At 49.2% G+C, this 22,134-nt stretch overlaps 1 protein-coding gene across 1 annotated transcript in view; it reads right to left on the bottom strand.

Moving 5' to 3' along the window:
• Positions 1-22,134, bottom strand: part of KIF26B (kinesin family member 26B) — a 569,508-nt gene that overhangs the window by 281,326 nt on the left and 266,048 nt on the right. The window contains exon 4 of the mRNA XM_064383674.1: positions 3,379-3,545. Coding sequence (XP_064239744.1) covers positions 3,379-3,545 — 167 coding nt within the window. The remainder of the gene's footprint in view (positions 1-3,378; positions 3,546-22,134) is intronic.

Raw genomic sequence — 22,134 nt, 5'->3', positions numbered from 1 at the left:
GCTAAAACCAAAGGCTCTTTGAACTCAGTTTACAGTCTGACAACATAAGCTGGGCAGGTTTTGGCTTATCACACGGACATCAGAGGATGTAAAGCAGTCAGACACCCCTGGGTCTGCCTCTTGACATGATGGGCCTGGAGCCGGTCATTCACAGTTCAGCTTTCGGGGCCCTCAGCAACAGGGAGGTTATTAACATGCCGCCTCTCTCGTTGGGAGGTGGGAACGTCCAGCTAAGAACAGGCCTCATCAACGATGATAAGAACAGGGCAAGACATGGGCATGAGTAAAGGGTGGGGGATATCTGCAGAGATCGTTCTGTTCACATGGGACTGTTTCCCACTGTACACTGTAAACCTCTGAATACAAGCCATGTGCTTTTAATGCTCATTCCGTTAAGCTCTGAGCGCTACCAGCGTTCACTGCAAAGAAAGTCATAATAAAGCTTTGGGGGACTTATGGATCCTTTCCAGCTCTTTGAAAGCTCACATCGCAAGCCCTCGTCACTCTAAAGTCATGGGTTTCAAGCATCTGTTTGCTGCCTGCATCACCGGCACGGCCCGCCCCAGCTGCATCATCAGCCCGTGCACTGTAGGTTTTGCCTCAGTATCTCCGTGCCACCCGAGGCTTGGCTGGTGCTTTGCCGTTCTTTCCCTGACGTTTGCTTGCTTGTTTGTAAATCCTCTGACATCCCAAACTCCGGCCTCAGGCACACCGCTTGTCCAACACACTCAGGTTCCCAGCACGTCTCATTCCCACGTCCCTTCCCTGCACCTTGAACGCCTGTCCTCCTTCAATTCTGCCCACGGGGAACCCTCACCTCTTATTTCTTCCTGCTTTAGATTTTTTCTGGGTTGTCTTGTGAGTCAGTCAGCCTTCCGTAAAATTCTCTGGCTGGAACTGAATGGAAGACTTTCCACATTCAAAGAATTTCAGGTTAGAAAGGCACATCGGAAGTCAATTCTCATCTGAGCACTGAATGTTCCTTCTGGTACCAAGGCCAGGTCATTACTCGACATAACTTTCGTCTCCCTTAGGGACACGAATCTCACTCTCTCCTGAAGCCATCAGAATTGCAAGTTCTGCATTCTGAGCTGGGGATGCGTCTCCTCCCTCGTGAGTTAGCCTTTGCCTACATACTTGGCTGCTCTACAAAACCAACCAAATCTCCGTTGATACAACAGCCCAAGAGAGCCAAGAGCATCCATGGTACACCCCAGAATCCTTCTCTTCTCGAAACGGAACCTGCCGTGAGAGTGCTTCTCAGTCACCCTCCTTTGGACGTGCTCAAATAACCTCCTAGGAGCTCCTGTGCTTGTGACATTTCCTCGTAACTGTTCCCTCCCTTCATTCTCTCCCTGAGTGGCACGGCCATGGCCTCCCAGTGAGCTTGGAGTCCCTGCTTAATGGGCTGGGACAACGCAGAGATTCACGTACAGACAGGGATCCCACAAGGGTCCTCATTGCTGGGTGGCCAGCCTGTACACATTTCCTGTTACTTCCCACACATTCGAGTTGGCCCAAGTGTTCACAGGACACTAAACATGGTACCCAGGAACAGTCAGGACCCTCAAAGCCGGTCTTCCAACAAGCCCCGTGTGCTGCCTTTAGGGTGCCATCGTCCAGGGCGTCAGGCCTCTGTCCTCCTCTGCCTTGTCCCCGTCCTCATCAGCCCCCCTTCCTCACACTTGTGTTTTGGAGGCTACCATTCAGAACAGCCACACAGCATTCCTTCTCACTGCCGTCGCAGTCACCACTTCAGCACTCTATCACTTCTCATCACCTTATTTGTCTTCAGAGCAACCATGCAGAGGAGGTACGTCCTCATTTTATAGATGGCGAAGCTGAGGCCGAACTGCAACTTGAACCCAAAGGGTCTCACGGTTTCATATCTGATGCTACCGTATTTATTCTAGGCCCTGTTCACTCAGAGGTTTGCAAATCTTAGGCAGAGAAAGTTTTCTAAGGTTCAGTTCCAAATATTACGTTAAAAAATGAGTTACAGGCTGGGCGTGGTGGCTCACAACTGTAATCCCAGCACTTTGGGAGGCCGAGGCAGGTGGATCACGAGGTCAGGAGATCGAGACCAGCCTGGTCAACATGGAATCCCATCTCTACTAAAAATACCAAAATTAGCTGGGCATGGTGGGGCATGCATGTAGTCCCAGCTACTCAGGAGACTGAGGCAGGAGAATCATTTCAACCCAGGAGGCGGAGGTTGCAGTGAGCCAGGAGCACACCACTGCACTCCAGCCTGGGTGACAGAGCGAGACTCTGTTTCAAAAAAAAAAAAAAAAAAAAAAAGAGGTGTAGAGAAAAAAGTAGAGGAATCCAGTTTCCATTTCTGGCTGTGCTATAAACTCGCTCCTAGTGGCACTTTCCTGGTCCTCGGTTTTCTCATTCATAAATAAGGAATCAGACAGCCCCTGAAGTCCCTTCCTGCTCAGCTGTCCTTTGTCTCCTGCCCCGTCTCTGCCTTGTTGCTAAAATCAGGGAGAAAACATTGTTGAAATACCTTTCTTTTTTGTTTCTTATATTTTTAAAGTTCCCAAGATTAGCTGGATAGTATTTGATAACTCTCTGGCTCATCTGTCAAGGAGTAAAAAAACCCCCAGTCATCTATTTAATAGCTTTTAAGCAGTTAAGTTTCTAGAATGAGAAGATAAATCTGGAAACACTCGCCAGAGGGATCCCCCTACAAAAGTTCTTATCCAGAGGAAGACCATCTTTAGAGCTACACATCAAGAGAGCAGTGGTTCTAGGGCTGGGCGCAGTGGCTCACGCTTGTAATCCCAGCACTTTGAGAGGCCGAGGCGGGTGGATCACGAGGTCAGGAGATTAAGACCATCCTTGCCAACATGGTGAAACCCCGTCTCTACTAAAAATACAAAAATTAGCCAGGCGTGGTGGTGCACGCCTGTAGTCTCAGCTACTCGGGAGGCTGAGGCAGGAGAATCACTTGAACCTGGAGGCAGACTTCACTGTATTCCAGGCTAGGTGACAGAGCGAGACTCCACTGCCCTCCAGCCTGGGTGACAGAGTGAGACCCCATCTCAAAAAAGAAAAAAAAAGAGAGAGCGCAACAGTTCTCAACCCCAGGGCTTTTGACAATGTCTGGGGACATTTTTGGTAGTCATAACTCAGGGAGGGTCCTTCAGGCACACACCGAGGGGTACAGGCCATCCTTCAACACACAGGACAGTCCCCACAACAGTTAGCTGGTCCAAGATGTCAAAGTGCCATTACTGAGAAAGTCCCATAAACAGTGACATCAAAGAACCGCCCCAAATGCTTTCTGGTGTTTCAGCCGAACTAGTCCACTCGAGAGGTTAACCAGGCACGCCCAGCGGAAAGAAGCAAGGATCTGAACAGTTCTCTTACCGTGCAAAGAAGGAAGCGGCCACCGAGGTGCCCGCAGAAGTCTCGCTGGCCAAGCAGGAGCCCTGCGAGGCGGGGACGCTGCAGGCGGAAGGCTTGTCTGCATTGTAGCGGTTCAGCACGGCTTCAGTCAGTCCCTCCCGGCCACTCTCTGTCATCAGCTGGGAGATCTGACAAGGAAAATGGAGACTAAACTCATTACCTGTGGCTCGCTGCGTTTCCCAACCACTGATGGCATCTCTCTATTTGGGGGAGGGAGGCAAGAGGGAACAGGGTTCTATCCCACCTGCATTCAGCCACACGTGGGTGCTTAGGGCTACTAGGAGGCTATTTTCCAGCATTTTAGCTAGGTGATACCTCCCCATTTTCATTAAAAATAATGGAATAAAATTACCCCTTGACATTGTAAGTTTCAATTACGTCTGTGTGTTCCCTCCATTTGGAGGGAAAAACAGGAACCATTATCCATGCACCCTTTGCTGCCCAACACCACAAATGGGAACATTATCTAATACTGGCTTCTTACCAGCAATAGCCCCAAATGCTCTGAAACGGAGGAGTAGGGAAAGGCAGGGTTTTATTACGGGAGAAGTAACCCTGCTAATAAAAAACGGAGGGAATGAAAACACTACAGTATTTGGTGGTGGCGGTGGCAGTTTGCTGTGGAAAGTCAATAAAACAGGCAACATAGAGAAACTGATACAATAAATATAGCTGTGATAAATTACCAAGTTTTTAAGGGTTCAGATCATTTCAACAGACTTCATTTTCCTCTTGGTTCATTGAGATAAATGGATTCCATTTTATTTGAAATGATTGCCTTTATAACAGAAGTTCTAGCGGATGGGGCTTGGTCCATTTTGCCTAAATCTGCATAATAAGCTCTGAAGAACCAAACACCGGGGCAAAACAAGGATCTTGTGTGGAAATACACTTTGGAAAAGTGTTAATCCCCACAGCAAATATAATAATCATGCAGGCAGAGTCTCAATATTTGGAAAACCTGTGACTTTAAATCTTCAGTCTACTTGCAAAAAAAAGAAAAATGTTTGTTTAAAAAAAAAAGAGGAAACTTTAGTTCAAAAAAAGTCACCAGTCTATTCAAACCCTTAAATGCTAAAGTGGAAAATCTTTCTAATCACCTACAAAATACAAGTGCCATAAAGCAAAGATCCAGAGTAGTTTCCAGTTTGTAACCGAGCAGGCCAGCGAGCCAGTCAGAGCACGCTTTTGTGAGCCTTTAAAGGCAAAAACATTTGTACTTTTCATGATTAGTAGAATAGCCATTACTCTGAGTCCATTGACTGGGGACTCTGCTCCGCTTAAATTCACGCTCTGACTTGGAAAGCCTTGGTATTATTCAGCAGAAATTCTGCCAGCACACACTTTCTTATTCTCATTCACTCAACACATTGTAAGGAAACTTGACCCAAGTGAGAGGAACTGGAGAGGACGCTGCGAAGGCAGCTACTGGCCCGAAGGACATTCCCTGCTGACTCAGCGGAGAGCCCACATGGTCTCTCCTCGGCTTCCTTTGCTGCTGTGGGGTGTGGGCTCCTGTCCACCGGCTGCTACCGTCCCCGCGGAATGGGGCAGACTGGAGGGTGCCGCTGATACAGCTGGAAAGCTGAGGAGGTGACCATGCACACCATCGTCCCCACTCAGCGGTACTGATGAAGCTCCAGGTGACCCATCATGCCTCCTGGACAATGTCCAAACACAAAACAAAACCCCCAAATTCATGGGACAACTTTTTTTTCCCAAGAAGCTACAATTTAAGACATATCTCTGATTTTGACACACAGCGACATGTGAAACAAGCCTGTCTGCCTGGGTTGTTTCCTTTCATTGCTGTATTTCTTATCTAAAATTTGGAGGGAAGGGACTTGGTAGGTGCCCTGCAAAGCCAGAGGAGCCGCTGGAAGGCGTGTAGTGAGTGGCAAGATGCCTAACACAGAGGCACGGCATTCTGGGTTGGTCCAGATTCCCATGTCTGGTCCAGAATGCATGTGAGCAGCCTGTGGGTTCACAGCTTTTGAAAACGTCTGAGCAAATGAATTTCAATGCATGAGCTTCCTTATGAGAGGGTCTTGGTTATCCTGTGCCAAGCAATGGTTCCTCTTACTTTTAAAGAATCAGGGATTAGGCCGGGCACAGTAGCTCATGCCTGCCTGTAATCCCAGAACTTTGGGAGGCCAAGGCATCAGATCATGAGGTCAGGAGATCGAGACCATCCTGGACAACATGGTGAAATCCCACCTCTACTAAAAATAACAAAAAAATTAGCCAGGCATGGTGGCGCACACTTATAGTCTCAACTTCTTGGGAGGCTGAGGCAGAGGAATCACTTGAACCCAGGAGGAGGGGTTGCAGTGAGCCGAGATCACACCACTGCACCTCAGCCTGGCAACAGAGCAAGACTCTGTCTCAAAAACAAAAAACAAAAAGAATCGGGTGATTAGTGAGCATGAGACACTGAATTCCCAAGCCTATAAACAGAATTACTCAATAATCAACTGTTTTTAAAAAGTTAGCATCATACAATGTTTTAGAGGCAGAAGCTATTTCCAACATCATTGTCTTCAAAATTCTTCTCCTTAGAAAAGGCATCAGAAGACCAGAGAAGTGATTTGCCTGAGCCATTTGTACCTAGGAATAGGACCCTGACTCTTCAACCACTCCTAGCGCCTACTTCCTCCCTCTACCTACCCCCTTCTAATTTAAAACAAAGAGTCTTCCCTTCTAATCAAAAAAGTTGTAACATACAGAAAAAATCAAATAATAAAACATACACGTGTATCCACTGCCACCATTCACAAATGTTAGCATTTTTTATCTGAGAAATATTTTCTAAAAGAAACCAAATATTATGTAAAATTAAAACTGCGCATGTCCCTAGTCACACAGCCAGTATCAGGTCTGGGGTGGGGAGGTGGGAGCAGGTCCACATTCTATCACAGGCCCTCCCTCCTTAGAACCTCACAGCTCGTCGCCCTCCCTCCTTAGAACCTCACAGCTCGTCGCCCTCCCTCCTTAGAACCTGACAGCTCGTCGACCTCCCTCCTTAGAACCTCACGGCTCGTCGCCCTCCCTCCTTAGAACCTCACAGCTCGTCGCCCTCCCTCCTTAGAACCTGACAGCTCGTCGACCTCCCTCCTTAGAACCTCACGGCTCGTCGCCCTCCCTCCTTAGGACCTCACGGCTCGTCGCCCTCCCTCCTTAGGACCTCACAGCTCATCGCCCTCCCTCCTTAGAACCTGACAGCTCGTCGCCCTCCCTCCTTAGAACCTGACAGCTCGTCGACCTCCCTCCTTAGAACCTCACGGCTCGTCGCCCTCCCTCCTTAGGACCTCACGGCTCGTCGCCCTCCCTCCTTAGGACCTCACGGCTCGTTGCCCTCCCTCCTTAGAACCTGACAGCTCGTCGCCCTCCCTCCTTAGAACTTCACGGCTCGTCACCCTCCCTCCTTAGGACCTCACGGCTCGTCGCCCTCCCTCCTTAGGACCTCACGGCTCGTCGCCCTCCCTCCTTAGGACCTCACAGCTCGTTGCCCTCCCTCCTTAGAACCTGACAGCTCGTCGCCCTCCCTCCTTAGAACTTCACGGCTCGTCACCCTCCCTCCTTAGGACCTCACGGCTCGTCGCCCTCCCTCCTTAGGACCTCACGGCTCGTCGCCCTCCCTCCTTAGGACCTCACAGCTCGTTGCCCTCCCTCCTTAGAACCTGACAGCTCGTCGCCCTCCCTCCTTAGAACTTCACGGCTCGTCACCCTCCCTCCTTAGGACCTCACGGCTCGTCGCCCTCCCTCCTTAGGACCTCACGGCTCGTCGCCCTCCCTCCTTAGGACCTCACGGCTCATCGCCCTCCCTCCTTAGAACCTGACAGCTCGTCGCCCTCCCTCCTTAGAACCTGACAGCTCGTCGACCTCCCTCCTTAGAACCTCACGGCTCGTCGCCCTCCCTCCTTAGGACCTCACGGCTCGTCGCCCTCCCTCCTTAGGACCTCACGGCTCGTTGCCCTCCCTCCTTAGAACCTGACAGCTCGTCGCCCTCCCTCCTTAGAACTTCACGGCTCGTCACCCTCCCTCCTTAGGACCTCACGGCTCGTCGCCCTCCCTCCTTAGGACCTCACGGCTCGTCGCCCTCCCTCCTTAGGACCTCACAGCTCGTTGCCCTCCCTCCTTAGAACCTGACAGCTCGTCGCCCTCCCTCCTTAGAACTTCACGGCTCGTCACCCTCCCTCCTTAGGACCTCACGGCTCGTCGCCCTCCCTCCTTAGGACCTCACGGCTCGTCGCCCTCCCTCCTTAGGACCTCACGGCTCGTCGTTTGGTTCCTTTTGTGCATTCTTTAGATTTTGTTCTGGTAGATCCTCAACGGGGAGAGGGCATCCCTCCGAATGCCTGCTCTATCGACTCTCACCACCTGAAAGATCATGTTCTCATTAGCATTTATGCCTAGTATCCTCTTCAGAGATTTCAGACTCTCAGAAATAACAGACCACGCTGTGGCTACAGCAACTGCTCATTGACCTCCCCCTCAGTTTCATGCTCCAGGACTTCAGCCCCCAGCGAGGTCCTCAAACACCCTCCGGCTCCTTCCACCACGAGGCCTTTGCTCTCCATGTGGAATGTCCTACTTTTCCTGCAGATCCACGCTCAAGCATCACTTCCTCAGAGAAGCCTTCTTCCAGGCTGTGCTTCCTCTGCCGGATGCTTCTACAGGACCTCAATCTTTTCCCTCAGTATCTCTGCTTTGGTTCATACCACGCATTTAACAGTAAGTCTTTTTCTCCCACTACAGGAAAGCCCCATGTCTACGGGCTAGGGCTGGTTTGCTCACCACTGTGTACCAAGGTCAGTACCATGGCTGGCACAAAAGACGCTCAGAACATGTTTGTGGAATAAATCTGAGCCATTCTTACTTTCTACTGCTCACACTCATCTACTTAAATCCTCTTAAGTCTTTTAAGTAAGAGTAACTTCTTCAAAAAATTTAATTGCTTTTCTTTGTTTTTTGTTGTTTTTTTGAGATGGGATCTTGCTCTGTTGCCCAGGCTGGAGTGCAGTAGTGCAATCTCAGCTCACTGCAACCTCTGCCTCCAGGGTTCAAGTGGTTCTCCTGCCTCGGCTTCCCGAGTAGCTGGAACTACAGGCATGCACCACCACACCCGGGTAATTTTTTGTATATTTAGTAAAGCCGGGGTTTCACTGTGTTACCCAGGATGGTCTCAACCTCCTGACCTTGTGATCCTCCCGCCTCAGCCTCCCAAAGTGCTGGGATTACAGGTGTGAGCCACTGCGCCCAGCCTTCTTTTCTATTTTGTCTGATTCTTAAGATATGACAGTCTTTTCTCCCACCCTCATCACTGTCAAAGCATAGTGTTTTAGCTCCACAATGTTTGGGGATCAAGAGCTGCCTCTCTTTTAGCCTGCTAGTTCATTTGTTCATTCATTCATATGAACAATCATGTGTTGGGTGCTTGGTATATGTCAGGGGAAAAAAATGCTGAAGATTCAGGAGGCTCTCAAAATGTGCAGACATTTCTTGTCAATATCTTGTGCAAAGACAGTCTGCAAGATAGCTCTCCAAAAGCAACTTCCATTATCTCCGTTTAGCTATATTTTTATAATTCTGAAAAACAGAAGAGCTAGGCTTGCTCTCAGTAGAAGCAGCTGTAGCTTCTTTAACAATTAAAATCATATCCATTGCAGATGATTCCGAGAGAGACGCCGCCCTGTTAGATAAGCTATCATTTTTCCTACATACACTGGTATGCAGGCCTTCGGAGTGCTGAGTTTTAGTGGATACCTTCTTACCAAGGTGCTACCTTGCTTGCTACTAAGATACTTGTTCAGAGGAATTTACTCTTCCTTAACCCTGCAAACCCTCTCTAGGGATGCGGGGCTACAATACCATTGGTTGTAACTGAATTGTCCTATTAATCAATGAAACAAAATAAGACCTACTACATGAGCTCTGGTTACGAAAGAACCACTCCAATCCAAATTCTGAAGCGCTCTGAAACTGTGATTGCTTATCCCTGAGCTGTTTTCATGTCAAGCAAAGAATGGCAGTGATCCATAGTCTATGACAATTAAACAGTCATTAACAGCATAAGGGATGCCCTCGTGTGTCTACCCTTTTGCTGCTGATAAACCGCTCCTTCCTCATAGAAGGTTCACTGGAAACAACATTAAGTTACGTAGACTGGTTGGCTATTGTTCCCATTTCACAGATGAGAAAACAGAGGCCAGGAGAGGAGTCTGACGATTGGCCCAATGCCGCTCAGCCGTCACATAGGGAAGTTCAGCTGGAGATAGAGGCCTCCGGTTCCACTTATTTCCCTTCCTTCTGCCATCTGACCTTCGTTACTGAAGTTTACTGAATAACCTGGGCCCCAGACAGATGTGGGGGATTACAGAAGGTAAACACTGGTTAGTCTCTGTCCTCTGGAGATTTGGAAGGAAGCTAGATAAACTTGTAGTCAGCCAGAGACGTGCGCTCTCTCCCTTCTCTAAAATAAGGGTGCGCGTGCGCGCGCGCGTGTGTGTGTGTGTGTGTGTGTGTGTGTATAGAAATACTACCTGTGACTTGCAAATGGGGAAGCTTCCAAAATGTGCTTTTAGCCCAATCTTTAAGTCAAAGAAGGCCTCTGTGGGGCCTAAAAGACTCCGTATTCCCCTTCTCAGTTCTCATGGGTGAGCCCCGCAGCACCCGGCTGGTGGAGAGGCCTGGGGAGGAGCGGGTGCTGAAGCTTGGTCACTTCCGACGTGTTCCGAAGGAAAGAGGCCCTGGGCCCACGGCTTCAGCCCTGCTCAGACCAACACAGAAGAGCCCTCGCAACACACCTCGGGCCCTTACTGTGAGTTCGCCCTACCCTCTGGCCTCCCCAGCCGGAGCCAGTTCTCAGGAGTGGCATTCCGCTGAATTCCTTATGGGATTTGGGAGTTTACGTTCCACCGCCCACCCACTCCACACACTCCCAAGTATCCTCTTGGCTTTGGAATTTCATCTCAAGGCAGTGGCCTTTCCTGCTAGTCAGGAGGACTCCCCACACTTCAGAGGAAGTCTTTCCAGGAGGGGCCTGCTTCTTGCTGCTAGTTAGAATAAAGATCACTCCGGGTGTAGAACTCTGCCAGGAAGCCTCGGCTACGCTAACTCCACGGGGCGTGGGCATGAGCTCCCGGAGGAACCCTGCCCCTTCTCCAGCCCCATCTCTGCCCCCTAGGCCAGGTGAGCAGCCACAGACAGAGCTAAGGACGGCCTTTAGTGGACAAATACAGATCCCTTGCTGCAGTCCTGAGGGGTCACCTGTGGATACTAAGACAATTCAACCATTTCACCAGAAAGGGAACTGAGGGTCAGAGAGGCGGAGCTCTTTCCCCAAGTGAACACAGTCGGTAAGAGGAGGAGCCGTGGCTGGAACGCGGATCTGTTTTTTGAGGTGGCTTCTGTGCTGCACGTCCGCCCTCAGTTCAATTTCCCTCCCTCCCCATCCCCGCTCCGGGACCCTTCCTAACTCGAGGCTGCCCTCGGAACCCCTCCTTGCAGTCCACTATTAGAGAACACCCCCCAAGACAGGGTGTTTCCCTGAAAGTGGAACCTCACCACATAATTCTGAATCAAGAACCTTATTTGTTTTTTCTTTTTTTCTTTTTTTTTTGAGACAGAGTATCGCACTGTCACCCAGGCTGGAGAACAATGGTGCGATCTCAGCTCACTGCAACCTCCGCCTCCTGGGTTCAAGCAATTCTCCTGCCTCAGCCTCCCTAGTAGCTGGGACTACAGGCATGGGGCACCATGCCCAGCTAATTTTTTGTATTTTAGTAGAGATGGGGTTTCATCATATTGGCCAGGATGGTCTCCATCTCCTGACCTCGTGATCCACCCGCCTCAGCCTCCCAAAGTGCTGGGATTACAGGTGTGAGCCACCACGCCTGGCCAAGCGCCTTATTTTTAAAGGACTATAGCTTACATCTGCATTTTGACTGTTAGAAATTTATTTCTTCTCTTGCGATCCTGTGAAAGACACATGATTCTTCCTGAGGAAACTCTGGTTCCAAAACCTCCAAAGATCCACTGAGCACATTTGAAAACCCTACAGTCCTGGTGGAAAGGCCTCATTATCTTGGTTATGTGTGTGTGTCACTGTCACAGTCTGAGAGCAGTGGCTGAAAACACGCTGAGAGCCGTCCTGATCACAAGCTTGACGGGGACTACATTTTCACCACAGGATTTTATTTGGTTTGGTTCTGACTGAAACCTGTTTTCAGCTCTCTGTCTTGGTTACAGGGGACCATGTCCCTCCTTCAGGGTATCTGTGACTTTCCAAATAGCACACCGTATCCCTCGGGCGGTGGCAAAATGAAAACGGGTAGCAGCAAAAGACTAGGCTGCAGGGAGAGCGTGCACGTGTGTGTGCGGGTGTCAACACGTGTGTGTGCGGGTGTCAACACGTGTGTGCACGGGTGTCAGCACGGGTGTGCGGGTGTCAGCACGTGTGTGCGCAGGTGTCAGCACGTGTGCACGTGCAGGAACATGTGAGGTTTTCAATGTACATGAGAAGCCCAAGCACCACTAATGAGCAGCAAGTCTGCTTTTCACAGACCACGTGGAAATAAAGCTTCTCCGTATGGTTTAACTTTTAATTCACGTCTTTCAACCATGTTTAAATTTTCATAGCACATGCGTGCTAGATGTCAGGGTCTCCATGTACATGAGAACCTCAAGCACCATTAATGAGTGGCGAAAGTCTGCTTTTCACAGACCACGTAGAAATAAAGCTTCTCCCTAAAGTTTAACTTTTAATTCACGACTTTCAACTACATTTAAATTTTTACACAGATCCCTCAGTATGAGGAGCTCGGTGTTCACTCCCAAAGAAAGAGTGAATCCTGGATGGGGTTATGATCTTGACCACAGAATCAAGACGAAAGACGTGCAGCCCCTCCTAAGGCCGCTCCCACGTCGCACATCGCAATCTGTAAGCCACTGACCTTTAACTTCCACACTGAGGGAAGAACTCTGAGAGCGACTAGAGTGTGTCAGCATGGGCGTTCATCTTAAATGGCGTTATTGACCCAGAAAGCCACCGCCCTCTGACTCTGCCAAGACAGCAGGGACACCAGACGGTATCTGTTTCCTGTGGAGACTCCCACAGAGAGCAACTACTTCTCCCCCAGTCTTTAATTAATGACACTTAACGACATGATGTCCCTCCTCAAGTCCCAGAAAATAACATTTTCTCTTACACAATTAATATCTCACTGCCTTGGGACAGCTTTTATTGATATCTGCCACCTCTACTGTTACTTAATGCTTTAATGGCTTATAAACAGTGGGTGCTCCATAAATATTTTTGATCCAGGTTAGCACAAATTAACTCACGATTATCTTGGAAAACACCATTCACAGCTTATTTTTAAACCCTTGGTATTGTCTTAGGCTGTGTCCATGCTGTCCGTCGTTACCCTCTTAGGAAATAAGAACGCCAGAATACGCTTCAGTATATTCTGTAAACTATGTATTATGAAAGTCAATCTGCAAAGGGAAAGATCAAGCAATGCATGGCCAGACCGAAGAGAAACAACGTAGAGCTGATCACGCAGTCAGAGGCAGAAGGCACCTCACTCCAGTAATCACCATGCAGTGACACAGTCCACATAAACCTGATTCAGTTTTTGCTTATAACAGAGAGAGAGAGAAAAAATATATATGTACCTTTTCTATCTATGAGTCTTTGCTTTGACTGCAGGAAAATGTCTCAACCCCCACCTCAGGTTACTTCTGGAGCTGACTATAAAAATGTATCGGGGCTGGGTGCAGTGGCTCACACCTGTAATCCCAGCATTGAGGAGGCTGAGGCGGGCAGATCACAAGGTCAGAAGTTTGAGACCAGCCTGACCAACACGGTGAAACCCCGTCTCTACTGAAAATACAAAAATTAGCCAGGCATGGTGGCTCACACCTGTAATCCCAACACTTTGGGAGGCCGAGGTGGGCGGATCACGAGATCAGGAGTTCAAGACCAGCCTGACCAACACAGTGAAACCCTGTCTCTACCAAAAATACAAAAATTAGCTGGGCGTGGTGGTGCACACCTGTAATCCCAGCTACTCAGGAAGCTGAGGCAGGAGAATCGCTTGAACCCAGGAGGCAGAGGTTGCAGTGAGCTGAGATCACATCACTGCACTCCAGCCTGGGTGACAGAGTGAGACTCTGTCTCAAAAGGAAAAAAAACAAAAGTATCTGTCAGAGGGGTCTCCAAGAACAGGCTCCCCTTAAGGAGCAGATGTCACTTTGTCACCCCACCAGACCCTTCCTGGCCAAGGACAAGCAGCTACATAGGACTCTTGCTCTGACAACCACAATGTCTCTGGCTTCAACGCCACTCCCCCTGGGGAACGCAATGCTCCGTTTTATGAGTTATGTTTATTTCATGCTTGCAGGCAGAGAAACAGAAGAAACGACCCACTTAGGAGGGAAGCGCTGGGATGCTTCCTAACCCGGGCCGGCCTCCTCTTCTGCAGGGCCCGTGTCTGCCTGCGTCTCCACGTCACACAGGCCTTGGTCCTCACTAAGCTATTCCACTTGCCTCTTTCTTCCCATGCCTCCTGACCCCAAGTATCAGGCAAACTTGTTGATCCGTTTAGACTTCATTCTCACCCTGCTTGTCTCTTCTCTTCCCGCACACCAGGGCTGCCCAGAACTGCAGTGATGCCTTTCCCAGGCAGGGTCATGCTTGCTGTGGACGTGTTAGAATGTTTCCTAAGCAGAATTTGTGATGCGGGCAAAAGCTGGCATCAGCAAGACATGTTTTCGTTTAGAAGTCTCAGTAGACATTGCAGAAAGTTAACTATTGATGGGTTCTTGCTTGAATAAAATATACTGAAAACTAGGGCAATAAAATGGATTTCCCCCAACCTATCTCATCAAAATAGTTTTTATTTTAAAATAATACAGAAGAACAAATAGTGTATGATTCCACTTATCTGAAGCACCTGAAATAGTCAAATTCATAGAGTCATTGTTAATGGGGCAGTTTCAGTGTGGGAAGATGAAAAAGTTCTATTGGTGGTGGACGGTGGTGACGATGGCATAACAATGTGAATATACTTAATGTCACAGAACTGCATGCTTAAAAATGGTTAAGATGCTAAATTTTAGGTCATATACATTTTGCCACAACTAAGAAAAAGAAAGAAAGAAAGAGGGCCAGGTGGGGTGGTCAAGCCTGTAGTTCCAGCACTTTGGGAGGCCAAGGCAGACAGATCGCTTGAGCTCAGGAGTTCAAGACCAGCCTGGGCAACATGGTGAAACCCTGTCTCTACCAAAAATACAAACATGAGCCGGGCAGGGTGGCACGTGCCTGTAATTCAGCTACTTGGGAGGCTGAGGTGGGAGGATCTCTTGAGCCCGGGAGGTGGAGCTGCAGTGAGCCACGATTGTGCCACTGCACTCCAGCTGGTGTGACACAGCAAGACCCTGTCTCAAAAAATGAGAGCGAGAGAATCCCACACTGCCAGAGTTACTCCTCTTAACCTGTTCCGGTGGCTACACTCCTGCTTTGCCATTTTGGAGAGTACGGTCATAAGGCCCATCAATGTTCAGGCCGGAGTCAAGAGAAGAGGGCCAGGAACCCAGGGTTTCTGTCTTCTAGTGACAGACAGGCCTCTGCACACGAGGTATGTTTTGCAGGGTGGCCTCAGTGACAAGACCCCACTTTGCTCATGCCCGAGGCCTGCAGGACGAAGAACTGGGATGGGAAGGAAACTCAGAGAGAAGCCAAACTTGGAGAAGGGGGAGGAGACAGGCAAGGAAAGCCCCCACACAAACCCAGCTCTTTGGTTAAACATCATCTGACTGCTTTATACTCACCTGAGTCAGATACCATCCTTCCTTACCTTCCCTCACACCTGCCAAGCCACACGTGAACGATCAGTTAGCATTGCTTCTGTAACGTAGTATTCCAGGGCTGGGGTGGCTCAGATCTTTTCTCAGGCTCATGATTTGCTTTCAGGCATTTTAATAGGATACAGCTTTTTCCTGCCGCTGTCGGCATGCTGTCTCAGAGAAACAGCAGTTACCGCCCAGGCTGAATCTCGCCCCAGGCCTGGCCTAGTCCTCGCAGCTCACAGGGACACAAATCACCTGAGATGCTGAGGCTGGCCTTGAGTCAGACAGACAAACTCCACTCTGTGCTGTCCAGCACCCCCAGCCAGCACCAACCGGCCATGATGGGATTCCTATGTCCCAGGGCTGGACGTTTGATTACCCTTATTATCTTAGCTTGCTTTGGCTATAAATTTTATTAGTGGCCATAAAATTATCCATCCACAGCATTTGACTCAGTGACCTCTTGCAAAAGAGAATTCCACAACTGGCCATACACAGGGCCTAGGAGGGCTGCCTTTCCTTCACCCTCGATTTATAGCCCTACCTCCAGAGCTCTGCCCTGCAGGATGAGACTCTGCAAACAGAAGAGGCTGCTCATGTTTCAGGATTCTCATTATCGGGGCTCAGATCTGGCCCCTCAGCACCTGATAACTGTTTTCTTTTATTCTTTGTGTTGCTAGAAGTCAAAGGGGCAGGCCGCCTGCCTGCTCCAGGAAGGGCCGAGATGCAGACAGGATTCAGCAAAGGGCCAGCTGCATGTCTCTTTGGGGTTCCTCCCTTAGAGCTCTTTTTTTTTTCTTTTTCCTTTTTTTTTTGAGACAGAGTCTAGCTCTGTTGCCAGGCTGGAGTGCAGTGGCGCAATCTTAGCTAACTATAACCTCTGTTCACTACAATCTCCACCTCCCAGGTTCAGGCAATTCTCCTGCCTCAGCTTTGCAAGTAGCTGGGACTACAGGTGCACACACACGCCCAGCTAATTTTTGTATTTTTAGTAGAGACGGGGTTTCACCATGTTGGCCAGGCTGGTCTCGATCTCTTGACCTCATGATCTGCCTGCCTCGGCCTCCCAAAATGCTGGGATTACAGGCGTGAGCCCCCACGCCTGGCCCCTCCCTTAGACTTCTTAGTTCCAACATGTGCAGCTTAAGGTAGAGATCAAACTGTTTAGGAGTCTCCTATAACAGATGACACGGTCCTACCAGGAAGTCTGTAGCATTTCCACAGAGGCATGTGAATTCACCTTGCAGGTATGCTGAATCACAACGCTTATTCCTCAGCTCAGCTCAGTGACACAGTCAGTGGTGCATAAGGAAACACGCAGAGCAGCTGCCATGATGAGATCAGCTTCAACCACAGAGGCCTTTGAGGATGTGAAATCAGGCGGCCTCATACACCATCATCATCATCATCACACCATCATCACCATCACCATCATCACCACCATCATCATCATCACCACCATCATCATCACCACCATCACCATCATCATCACCACCATCATCATCATCACCATCATCACCATCATCACCATCACCATCATCATCACCATCATTATCATCACCACCATCATCATCATCATCACCATCATCACCATCACCATCATCACCTCATCACCATCACCATCATCACCACCATCATCATCACCACCATCATCATCATCATCACCATCACCATCACCACCATCATCATCATCACCATCATCACCATCATCATCATCACCACCATCATCATCATCACCACCATCATCATCATCATCACCACCATCATCACCATCATCATCATCACCATCACCACCATCATAATCATCACCATCATCACCATCATCATCACCACCATCATCATCATCACCATCACCACTTTTGAGCACTTATCATGAGCCAGCTTCTGTTCTAAGAGCTTTATATGTATTGCCACATTTAATCCTGACAACTCTGTGAAGTAGGCTCAACTGTGATCAAGTAAGAGCTGCAATTCTGACACCTGGCAAGGCCCTGAGGCAGGTAAGGCCGGGACTTGGTGTCTGGCTGTTCTTGAGTTTATACTGGGCAGCTTAGGCCCACATCACCCAGAGAATGTACAGCTCAAGGAGCTTTTCAGAAATCAATTCACACACCTAGTTCATACCACAGCCAGTTAATTTGGCACTTATTCATGCCTTTTCAGAAAATGTGCTAATAGCAAAAGATTTTATTTTAAAAAAAGAATCATTTGAGGCCAGGCGTGGTGTCTCACACTTGTCATCCCAGCACTTTGGGAGGCTGAGGTGGGCGGATCATCTGAGGTCAGGAGTTCGAGAACAAGCTGGCCAACATGGCGAAACCCCGTCTCTACCAAAAATACAAAAATTAGACAGGCATGGTGGCACACTCCTATAAGCCCAGCTACTTAGGAGGCAGAGATAGGAGAATCAGTTGAACCCAGGAGGCGCAGCCTGCAGTGAGCCAAGATCGCACCACCACACTCCAGTCTAGGCGATAAAGCGAGACTCAGTCTCAAAAAAAAAAATTTAAAAAAATCATAAGAATCATTTGAATAAGTGATCATAATTAGGATTATTTGAATAAATGAGCACAATAAGCTCTCTCTAGCCAGTGTTTTGTGATGTTTATGATCGAATAAAAATAAAATAAAATAAAATGGTCTGAATCTGGATGTAATTGATTTCACTTTCAATTTCCAACTCAGAAAACTCAGACTGAGTAGTCAAGATGAAATCACAACCCTAATCAATTCAGCCCTTATGTCAGGGTTGGACCAGAGGCTACTCGTAGGCCAGCTCCTGTGTACAGAATCACCCGGGGGGGGGGGGCGGCTCTTCTACTGGGGGAAGGCGACCATTGTTTCTCACCCCCAAATAGTGAACCAAGAGCCAGTGCCCCAGGAAGCATGTCTTGACTACTTGTTTCCTGCACTGAGTGATCACGCCAGCCCCCCCACAGGACTCCAAGCCGGTCCTTATGATATCAGTGTGATCCTGCGGACCCTGTCGGTGCAATCCCAAAGCCTAAAGCATGTCTGGCTTTACAGCTGCCTCTTGCCCGTCTCTCCGCAAGTAAAGGGTCAACCCCAGGGCCGTAGGGACTGTGTCTGTTCTCCTCAGTATTACCAGCACAGAACGGTGTCTGGATATGGAATATATCTAACAAATACATTACTTCGTACATGAATTAACAGATACATGCAAATGGAGATGAACTCCATTTGGTCGGGATGAGGTTGTTGGAGTTGTGTTTGTTTCTGAGGGATAAAAGCTTGTTTTCACTTGATTTTGAACATTGTGAATAGGGTACAGAAAGCTTTATTGAATCAACTAAGATGCTTCGGCAATATATATAATTCAGTATAGTGGTAATAAGGCAAACTGCTGGAGTTGGGGAAGAAAGGGCAAACAAGGAACGAAAAGAAAGAGAAGCACGAGAAAGAAGAAAAAGAAAAACCAAAGCAGCGCACACACGAGGTGAAAAGTGCGGGGAGAGCGCCAGCAACGGTTCAGCTCAGTCAGCCTGAGTGTGAGCATGTGGCAGCCATAGCTGGAGAGCTGTGGAATTCTCTGGAATATGGGCAAGTAATCGTAGGAATCCAGGTTCCAGGAGAGGAGAAACCAAGCCCAGAGGCGAAAGTCCCCCGCCCTGCCCCAGCTCTTCCCCATACCAGACATGAGTTTCAGCTGCACTCAGAGCTCTGGGGTGCTAGAAGATGAAATGTACAAACTGGCCAATTAATTTAAAGATCCCTGTCGCAAAATTGAGCCATCCTCTTTCTTTCATCCATTTAAAAAACAGACCTGGGCTGAGCGCACTCTCTCACACCTGTAATCCCACCACTTTGGGAGGCCAAGGCAGGCGGATCACTTGAGGTCAGGAGTTCCAGAACAGCCTGGCCAACATGGTGAAACCTCGTCTCTACTAAAAATACAAAAATTAGCCGGGCGTGGCGGTGGGCACCTGTAGTCCCAGCTACTTGAGAGGCTGAGACAGGAGAATCACTTAAACCCAGGAGCTAGAAGCTGTAATGAGCCAAGATCACACCACCACACTCCAGCCTGGGCAACAGGGCAAGACTCTGTCTCAGAAAAATAACAATAAATAATAGAATAAAATAAAAAATAGACCTAACCTTTGAAGAAAAGAGCTTGGAATTTCTGACTATTGAATACTTGCTTTATGTAAGTTTTAAGAATGGCGTTGTTGATTAGTCATGCTGCCAAGGGGAAGCACAATAAGATTAGGAGGCCGAACATTCGATTAGCTGAACTGATGCAGCGTTTCATTCTCAGACAGATCACGGCCCTTTCCATCCATGGTGCATCTGCCATGTCTTTCTTGTTGGGAAAGGTCATCATCGTGCATCTCTAAGCAGTCCCTTCCCAGGGTCTACGTCACCTACATTCCCAAGCTCTTCACTGAAGTCTTGGCTAATGCTTGGGAAGCTTTCAAGGAAACCAGCAGTGCATTATACCCTGGGCAACCCCACATCACAGCCACGAAGGTGACGCCTAAACTGGAGACGGGCTGGACCAAATCAGATTGTCACCCAGTGCCTAGCAAAGGGCAGGTCAGGCAGCAGGCCCCTGGTCAATGTGGCATCATTAAGTGTTAAGAGCCAATTCTGGGGGCTGGGCGTGGTGGCTCATGCCTATAATCCCAACACTCTGGGAGGCCGAGGCAGGTAGGTCAGGAGTTCAAGACCAGCCAGGACAACATAGTGAAACCCCGTCTGGTGGTACGCACCTATAATCCCAGCTACTCGGGAGGCTGAGGCAGGAGAATGGCTTGAACCCAGGAAGTGGAGGTTGCAGTGAGCCAATATCGTGCCACTATACTCCAGCCTGGGTGACAGAGTGAGACTCTGTCCCCCACCCCCCACAAAAAGAACTAAATCTGGGTTCTGGGCCTGCTTTGGTGGGAGCAGCATGGGAGGCTGTGGGTGAGTCATTTCCCCTCTCTTAGCCCCAATTTTCCCCAGGGAGGGGACCTTGTGAGACTGCCCATGGGATGGCCGGAGGGCATGCTGCTGAATATGCCCTGTGCTTCCTAAAGTCATAATCACATATCAAACAGGAACCGTTAAGAGATATTCCCATGACATCTCTAAAATACACTCCTGACTTAACATTTGAGTGGATTCTGTGCAAAAACAAACATATCAAAAATCACAAAACGTAAATTCCCTGCCAAAGTGGGAAAAAATTCCCAAACTGTCAATGGTGAACAAGAATTGTTTCGTTTGAGAGTCAGCTGCTTGATCCAGAGTGATTCAGTGGCTTACATGGTTCCAGTTTTGACTTGACATCAAACTTTGTATTCTGTTTACCAGCTGCAGAAACACCAAATCCTACACAACTCAGAAAGCAACTTTTTAAAAAACGGAGCTGGCAAAGTCCTCAGATCTATTCTAGGCTAAGTTCCACACGTACACATGAAGATGCTGAAGTCCAAATTGGTGGGCTGAGTTATCTCGATTCACACACCTAGTTCATACCACAGCCAGTTAATTGTGGTACTTATTCATGTATACCAAATATACACAATCGGCTAAAAATACAAAATTAGCCAGGCATGGTGGCACATGCCTGTAAGCCTAGCTACTTGGGAGGTTGAGACAGGAGAATCATTTGAACCCAGGAGGCGGAGGCTGCAGTGAGCTGAGATCACATCACTACACTCCAGCCTGGGTGACAGAGCAAGACTGCGTCTTAAAAAAAAAAAAAGAATCATTTAAGAATCATTTGAGATAATGCGAGGGGAGGATCCAAGAGATAATGCGAGGGGAGGATCCAAGATGGCCGCTTAGGAGGAAGTCGGGATTGCAGATCCGAGAGAAGGCGCAGGGGGTGAGTGGACGCTGCATTTCCAGACAGACTTTTACTGCCCACAGACCAGGAGATACACAGGAGGAAAAGCCCCACAGGTCGCCAGCACCGCTGGTTTGAGCGGAGTGGCCGCTCAGCCTACGCCCTGGGGCAGGGGGCAGTGGCTTCTTATGCAGAGCGAGAGAGACAGAGTTCCCTCTGAGCCAGAAAGGGGAGCTGAAGCAGGGAGCCAAGCCAGGAGACCCCCGGGCAAGGGAGCGCCACGAATCTCAGAGCCGCTGCTTCGGCTGATGCAGCGGCACACAGGGCAGCGGATTTTAACGGCCCACAGACCAGGAGATTCACAGGTGGAGAAGCTCCACGGGTTCCCAGCGCTGCTGGTTGGACTGGAGCAGCCGCTCGGCCTGCACCGGGGGTGGGGAGCAGCGGCTTCTTGAACAAAGTGAACGAGACTGTGCCCCCTCTGGGCCAGCAAGGGGAGCTGTGGCAAGGAGGCAAGCCAAGAGATTACCGGACAAAGAGGGTCCCTCTGGAAACACGGCTGAACCTGGGACGGTCCAGCTCTGTGGGGGAGGGGCGTCCTCCATCGGGAAACACCCTGCAGTTCCCGGGGAAATTTTCCGTAACCAAGACAACCCGCCACTACAGAGACTCCGTCACTACAGGGGCGGGCCAGCATAGCGGAAGCAGTTCTAGCTACACCCACAGGACTGCAGGGAAGCTCACACGGAAGCTGGGCGGAGCCCACAGCAGCTCAGCGAAGCCTCTGCAGGCTGAGTGTGACTAGACTGCCACCTTGTGAGCAGGGAAAACGGTAGCAACACAGCCGAAAAGCATAAAGTGCTAACCCCCTGGGCCAGAACACCTGGGGAGAAGAAAAGGGGGTTTATGAGTTCAGCTGCTGCAGACTTAAAATTACCAAAATCAGAAAGACAGCAACTACAAAATCAATAGGCGGATAAATCCACAAAGATGGGAAGAAACCAGCGCAAAAAGGATGAAAACACCCAAAACCAGAACACCTCTCCCCCTACAAGGCAGCATAACTCCTC

The sequence above is a fragment of the Aotus nancymaae genome, unplaced genomic scaffold (assembly GCF_030222135.1).
Source record: "Aotus nancymaae isolate 86718 unplaced genomic scaffold, 86718_ANA_hifiasm-v0.15.2.pri h1tg000032l_0, whole genome shotgun sequence".
Lineage (NCBI taxonomy): Eukaryota > Metazoa > Chordata > Mammalia > Primates > Aotidae > Aotus > Aotus nancymaae.
This window is presented reverse-complemented; position numbering and strand designations above follow the sequence as displayed.